Here is a 7,330-nt window from a genome sequence, read left to right as displayed (position 1 = left end):
CCAATAGATAGGAAACTTGTTAAAGACATCAGTTACTTCCCAAAGGATCACTCTTCCTTAAAGAGTGACTAAATTTGGAGCGATTGCCAGATGGAACACACTTCACTGTTGGAGCATTCTTTTAATCAAGTTGTTTAAGTTTCGGCTACAGTAGTTGATGTTCTAAATCGAGTCATAGCAGCCATTCTTCAACCTTTGCTAACGGACTGTTTATCTTACCAAGGCGTGATAAAGATATAATTTTTTTTTTTTATGATAAATGATGATTTTGTTTTAACATATGGATGTAGGCTTCTCTATTTTTTATTTTATTTTTTATTTTTTTTAAGTTCATATATATATGTACATATATAAGTCAGTAAATTGGTCATATTAATTTTTTGGCGTTTGAGATTATATTAATTTAGTACCTGTGAAGCATAAAGAATAAACCTTGAGTAAATTTAATATATGATCTCAATAAGAAATGTAAGAAGAAAAAAAGATGAGAAAAGGGTAAAGAGAAAGATGTTAGAAAATCCCAGGCCATTTATTTAAACGTGAGAAGCCATACAAACATAAAACACACTACTTGAAAGTACTTTAAGAAATAAAAAGGACAAACCAAATAAAACCTAGATAAAAGGTATCAGATACCCCGATTTTTGTTTTCAGAAAGTGCCAGTTTAATTTTTTGAAGTTTCACAAGCACATCTTTGATATCGACTCTTTCATTTGGTAACTCTTCAGAACACCTTAAGCCTAATTCCATGATGGATGATAGAACACTTTGCATGGTAGTTACATCTCTTCCATTTTCTGTTCTCAATAAACTGTCATCCACAACTTCCATCATTCTATCAGGAAGTGATGCATTTATCCATTGCCTCATAGTCAATTCTCCTTCAAACATGTTGTCGGTAGGTTTCTTCTTTGTGATCATCTCCAACAATGTTATACCGTAGCTATAAACATCGCCTTTGATGGAGACTTTTCCTTCAAAACCATACTCTATCCACACTCGCAATTGTACAAAAAGTCTTTAAGTTAGTTATTCAATTATATATATAAAAAAGCTCATCTAAATATGGATTGGTTGTACTCATCTAGAATGACTTCATATTAAGCTAGTGAGCAAGAAGCATATAACGTGATTGTCCTTGATAGAAATATTTTTTTTTAAAGTATTTTAGAATAATTAGCAATCGATTCATAAGAGGAATAAATATGTAATCATATTTTGTGTAGTTATTGGTAGTGCATATTCAAATATAAACGTATGAATATGAAGCCTATATAAAATTGAATCATCAAAAATTTCCATTTACATTTGTATTCTTGAAACTAGCAACTATTGTTGTTCATGATATTAGACATTTTTAGATAGTTACTCTCATACCAATAAAATAAGTAGAGGTGAATTCATGTACCTGGAGCAATATAGCCAAGTGTACCAAGAGTTTTGGTTTGTGTAGCATCTTTGTTTTCGATCAAAATCTTTGCAATGCCAAAGTCACCCACATGTGCAACCATGTCCTCATCTAGAAGGATATTGGTAGGCTTCAAATCGCAGTGAACCACAGATTCTGATAGACAGTGGTGGAGATAGTCCAACGCCGATGCAACATCAACCATAATGTTTACTCTTTGAAGAAGATTCAAGCAGTAGTTATAAGAGTATAACCACCTTTCAAGGCTACCGTTCGACATGTATTGTAGTACTAAAGCTCTAAACTCAGGGTTGGAGCATGTACTTATGACTTTAACAAGATTCCTATGTCGGATTATCCGTAAGACCTTGCATTCTGCATCAAAACTTTTGAAAGCATCGGCCAATTGCAAATTTAGAACTTTAATAGCAACAACAGTCCCGTCAAGCAACACACCTTTGTACACAGAACCAAAACCTCCAGCTCCAAGCAAGTTGCTTTCACAAAAGTTGTTTGTCCCTTGGCAAAGCTCTTGATATGATACCATTCTATGCTTTGATAAAGACAATGTATTAAATAAACTTGGAAGCTGTATTTTACTTTCTCGGTGTCTTCTCAACATATAGACCAATGCTAGACAGAGTATAATTGAAGCAATGGTAGCAAGAAAATATTTGAGCAGACTCTGTTTCACCTTTGATCCTTTGGAGCTCAGACTTGGACAAGGTAAAACTCCAAAAATTGGATTCCCACAAAGTGCTTTGTTTCCTAAAAATGATTTAGTTGTGAAATTTGCAAAAGGCCCGCTAGATGGTATCTCTCCGGATAGCTTGTTGAAAGACACATTAAAATACTTGAGATGCAAAAGTGCCTCAAGAGAATTAGAAATTACACCAGAGAGATTATTGTATGAGAGGTTTAACACATCTAATCCTTTCAAGTCTCCAAAAGATTGTGGAATTTCTCCTTGAAATGAGTTCCTTGACAAATCAAGATAACCTAGGCTTTCAAAAGCTCCAATGATGCTTGGAATACTTCCAGTAATTTGGTTTCGAGATAAATCAATGCGTTCAATAGCATCCAATTTTTTCATGTTTGGAGACAAATATCCATCAAGGAAATTGGATGATAGGTCCAAAAACAATAGATTCTCAAGGTTCCATAAATTTAATGGTATTGGTGATTCCAGCCTATTAGAACGCAGGTATAGCCTTTGCAAAATATTGAGGTTCGAAATGCAATTTGGGATAGATCCAGAGATTTTGTTATTTGAAAGATCTAACTCGCCTAAGTTCTTTAGCTGACATATGCTTTCTGGAATGGATCCTTTGATTTTATTACCACCAAGATATAATCTTTGTAACCCCTCCAATCCTCCAATTGTGGATGGTATGTTTCCAGTCAAATTGTTATTGCTCAGATCAAGCAAGGTCAAGCCTCTTAAAGAACCTATACTCACTGGAACGCGACCTTTTATTTGGCATTGGTTTGCATAAATGGTTTTAAGGGTGGTTGAAAAGTTTCCGATGGAATCCGAAAGAGTAATATCCAATGGATTATTGAATATGGACAGAACTTCCAAAACTCTGCAATTAGATAAGTATGAAAGGAAATTAAGCTCTTGATCTTTAGGCTCTCCTGTTAGCTGATTGTCATTTAGAACAAGCTTTTGAAGGTATTTTAAGTGTCCAAGACTTTTTGGTATTGGTCCAGAGAGTATGTTTGAACCTAAATCTAATAGGACGAGCTTGGAACAATTTGAAAGATACGATGGGATGAGACCACTAAATTTGTTGACAGCAAAATATAGATATTCAAGACTGGGGCAGGAAAATTCAGAATTTGATGGAAGATTGCCATATAGGGAATTATTAAACAAGGAGATTATTTGTAGAGAGGACATGTTGAAAAGGCTTTGGGGGATTGTCCCTGTGAGATAATTATCTTGGAAAAGCAATTGTCCCAGATTGGAAAGGCGCCATAAATCACTCGGAATGCTTCCTTTAATGTTGTTTTCCTCAATTGCAAATGCATATAACCTCGACAAGTTACTTATGGTAGGAGGTATATTACCGGTTAAGTTGTTACCTCCAAGAGCTAGCACTTCAAGCTGTTCTGAACTCCCAAAACCTTTTGGAATACTGCCTTCAAATTTATTGTATGATAGGGATAAGACTGCAAGCTCTCTACAATGGTTTATTTGTGAAGGGAGTTGACCGCTGAACTCATTGAAGGAAAGATAAAGTCCTCGAAGATTAGGACAATGGCTACATAGATCCATTGGAAGAGTACCTGAGATGTGATTTTCTGAAAGAGCAATTATGGTAAGAGAGGATATGTTAAAGATGACAAGAGGAAATGGACCTGTGAGGCTGTTGTTTTGCAAATCCAAGGCCTCTAATGACAACATGTTGGCGAGGGTTGATGGAATTGCACCCGTAAGATGGTTTCCCGCAAGTCGTATTCGTTGAAGATTCCGGCAATTATGCAAAGTTGGAGGGATGCTACCTTCCAATTGGTTGAATGACAGCTGGAGTATTCTCAAGCGATGTAGGCGACTGATCTCATGAGGCAAAGAACCAAAAAAGCTATTGTTGCGTAGATTAAGATAAACCAAGAAAGAGAGGTTACCAATATGTGGAGAAATGGTGCCCTGAAGACCCATGAGGCGAAGGTTCAAAGCTGTGACTCTTTGTCTGCGTCGGCTACATGAGACCCCAATCCAATTGCAGAAGTTTGTAGCTGTGGACCAATTAGCAGCCAAGACAGTTTGGTTTGGACCGGAGATAATATTAGAATGGAAGGCATTGAGAGCTGATTGGTCGGTAAAGTTGGTGGAAGATTGGGCCAACTGAAACATGCATGATTGCATTAACAGAAAACCCAAGAGCAGGAGAATATTGGAGGGCCTTTCTATTATTAGCAACATGACTGTATTAGCAAGAGAGAGAGACAGAGAGAGAGAAATAGATAGAATAAAGAAGAAGGCCTGGGAATAAGAACGGTTGTTGAGGGGCTTTTATAGTGGAAGTGAAGCATGGTGTTATAATAATCTTATCGCCCACAATTTTGGTGAGTTGGTTGGTGGCAGCAAGAGAAATTGTTGCAGTGCGCACAAGACTTTAATTACTCTTCTTCTATATGATGATATGAGTTGAAGTTGTGGGGTTTTTCCCTCTTAAACAGTGGCATTGTCAGTTGGAAGGCTAAAGCCACGCATTTTCCTCTTCAACAATTGGCTTTGTGAATCGTGATTGGGAAGTCTAAGCATGCGTGCTTCGCGTGATCAACTAATTCTGCGAAGAGGGATGATGAGAAAGAAGAAATGAAGGTGGCATGTGTTATTGAAGGTAGACAACTGTTTAATTTACCCTCCCAAATCCTAAGCCCAGAAATTGGATTACAGATGGAGTTGCATTTTCTGGAGCATTTGTCGAGAATGGTGCAAGATTTGACAGATTAGAGAATGGGCCATGCATCACCGTGTTGATCAGCAGTGCATTTCGGTGGCAAATTAGATAATGTAAAGACTAATTAAGCCCGGAAATTGGAATAATTTTGGGTATTCAAGAAGAATTTGAGTAGTAGTCTGTGTTATGTGTTTAAGTTAATAGAAAAATATAAATTTAATTATTTAAGTTAATATTTTAATATATAGTTATTAAATCGCCACTTATCAAACTTTGAGTATTTAAACATCCTTTTGTTATTTCAAATAAGATGGCTTGGTAACAAATTGCTTCTTTGAAAATATGCCTTATCTGTTCTACCCGCAACAATTAATTAGTTCTCCGAGTAAAAAATCATTAGACATTCTAATATTATGAAATCAACACTTTTGATGTTATTTGGTGCATAATAATCTCTATACTTCAATATTTATGAATATATAGGCATTTCTTGTTCGAATTCAGAATGTCAGCTCTAATACTCTAATAAAAATATAAGTTGATAGAAAAGTATAATTTAATGATACTTAAGTAGGAGATTTTTTTTTAATCTTTATTTTTTTTTTACTTTCTCCTGAAAGTTTTAGTGAATTTAGAAAGGAAAAATTTGTAAGGCAGGCCTCGGGTAAAAGCATAAGCTTCACTTATTTGTTCTGATTAGAGAAAGGAAAACCAACCTCTTCCCTCTTTACTCTTTAGTTTTAGTTTTTGAATGGTTATAATTATCCTTCACTTATTTGAAAATTGAATTTATATGCCCTGCCTTGAGTGTTGCTTTAATTATCCTTTCGTCATTCCATAGTTCTCGTAAGTGTAAGGAGAAAAAAAGATGAGAAATGAATCGGGAGGAAGATGTTAGAAAATGCCAAAGCATTTATTTAAAATAGAGTCATACAAACATGAAGCATACCACTTGCAAGTACGGTAAGAAATTAAAATACAGACCCTATAAAACCAAGGAAAAATATATCAGACACCCTCATTTCTATTTTCAAAAGTTTCAATTGGATTTTTTTAAGCTTGGTAAGCACATCTTTGATATCGACTCTTTCATCTGGTAACTCTTCAGAACACTTTAAAAACTTAAATCCATGATGAATGAAAGAACACTTTGCATAACAATTGCATTTCGTCTATTTTCAGCTCTCATTAAACCCTCATCCACAATCTCCATTATTTTGTCAGGAACACTACAAAAAAAGGCAGTATTAGTAACGTGTTTACTGTTCATAATTTTCGCCACGTTACTATTTAGTAACGTGTCACTTTACTTATGTTACCAAATGGTAACGTGTTAAATTTGACACGTTACTAATTCGAAAACTGAAAAAAAAAAAAAAAAAAAAAAAGTTTCGAAAACTTTAGTAACGTGTCAAAGTTGACACCTTACTAAATGGTAACGTGACAAATTTGACACCTTACTAATTTGAAAATTGGAAAAATAAAAAAAAAAAAAAAATTCGAAAACTTTAGTAATATGTCAAATTTGACACGTTACTCAGCAAGAAGACCCGCAAGACTCATTCTTTCTTTAATTTTCTTATTCCTTTTCATTTTTTCTCCTTTCCATTTTCTCAAGAGCCAAAAGGAGCATTACAATACCCAAGACGAAAAACATAACGAAATACATACAGTGAATAGTAAATACTTACGCGAAAAAGAAGAACAGCAATGATTAACAGAGACCCAAAAACTTTACCAATTCGAAACAAACCCATCAATGCAAGCACGCTAAGCAGCACAGAAAATTAAAACCCACGAATGAACGGTAAATTTACCAATCGTACCCGACGAAGTAGGGATCGGAGGAGCCTTGGACGGAGAAGTCGACAACGCCGCTGACCGCGCCTCGCAAGAATCGGGCGTGCCTGGCTCGGTCCCGTGCTCTGAGGCGGTCGAGCTCGACCCGGCGAGTCAAAGGAAAGGCCCTCTCCAGAGGGAGAAGGGTGGGCGGAAGGACGCAGTAGACCACTGAGACGAGCACGGCGGCGCAGGCCGCGAGCAGTGGGACTAAGCCCCGCATTTCGATGGGTTTGTCTGTACGCGCGTTTGAGGAGGTGCGAGAGATCAATGCTTGTGCTTGTGCTACTGCTTGCTTCTGTGCATTGGGAATTTTGGGAGGGAGACAGTGACACACACACACGCAGTGTACACGGAGAGAAAGAAGCGTTGCTTGCTGAATGCTGATGAACAGAAATGGCAAAATTCGGATTATATTATTATTATAGTGAGTATATGGGGGGCTTCAAAGTCACGGAAGTCCTTCTAATCCAATATATTTCGCTAATTATTATTACTACTAATTAAGTTAACTTTACTTGATTAGTTTTTAAATGATAGTTCAATTGGTTGTAGACTACGCTTCATGAAATAGATATTACTAGTTCGAATCCTCTCTCCCCTCTTGTATGAACATTGAAAAGAAACTTTACTTGTCTCTATAAGTTTGTTTCAATTTCACCCAATATTTTT

The 7,330-nt window shown here is 36.2% G+C and overlaps 2 protein-coding genes across 3 annotated transcripts in view; both read right to left on the bottom strand.

Annotated features, from left to right (window-relative positions):
- LOC132162533 (aspartic proteinase 36) overlaps positions 1 to 7,031 on the bottom strand; it is a 24,152-nt gene extending 17,121 nt beyond the window's left edge. The window contains exon 1 of one of the 2 annotated variants that reach the window (XM_059572769.1): positions 6,637 to 7,031. In XM_059572769.1, coding sequence (XP_059428752.1) covers positions 6,637 to 6,881 — 245 coding nt within the window. In that variant the 5' untranslated portion in view covers positions 6,882 to 7,031. The remainder of the gene's footprint in view (positions 1 to 6,636) is intronic. The other variant, XM_059572771.1, reaches the window with a different exon arrangement.
- Positions 629 to 4,888, bottom strand: LOC132191558 (receptor kinase-like protein Xa21). The gene is made up of 3 exons (XM_059606651.1): positions 4,781 to 4,888; positions 1,410 to 4,260; positions 629 to 990 (listed from the first exon to the last, which is right to left on the bottom strand). Exons 1-3 carry the CDS (start codon positions 4,886 to 4,888, stop codon positions 629 to 631), a joined length of 3,321 nt encoding a protein of 1,106 aa, XP_059462634.1.
- Positions 7,032 to 7,330: the final 299 nt, after the last annotated feature.

Source organism: Corylus avellana, chromosome ca9 (genome assembly GCF_901000735.1).
Source record: "Corylus avellana chromosome ca9, CavTom2PMs-1.0".
NCBI lineage: Eukaryota > Viridiplantae > Streptophyta > Magnoliopsida > Fagales > Betulaceae > Corylus > Corylus avellana.
The sequence above is the reverse complement of the archived record's forward strand: the minus strand, read 5'-3'. Positions and strand labels throughout refer to the sequence as shown.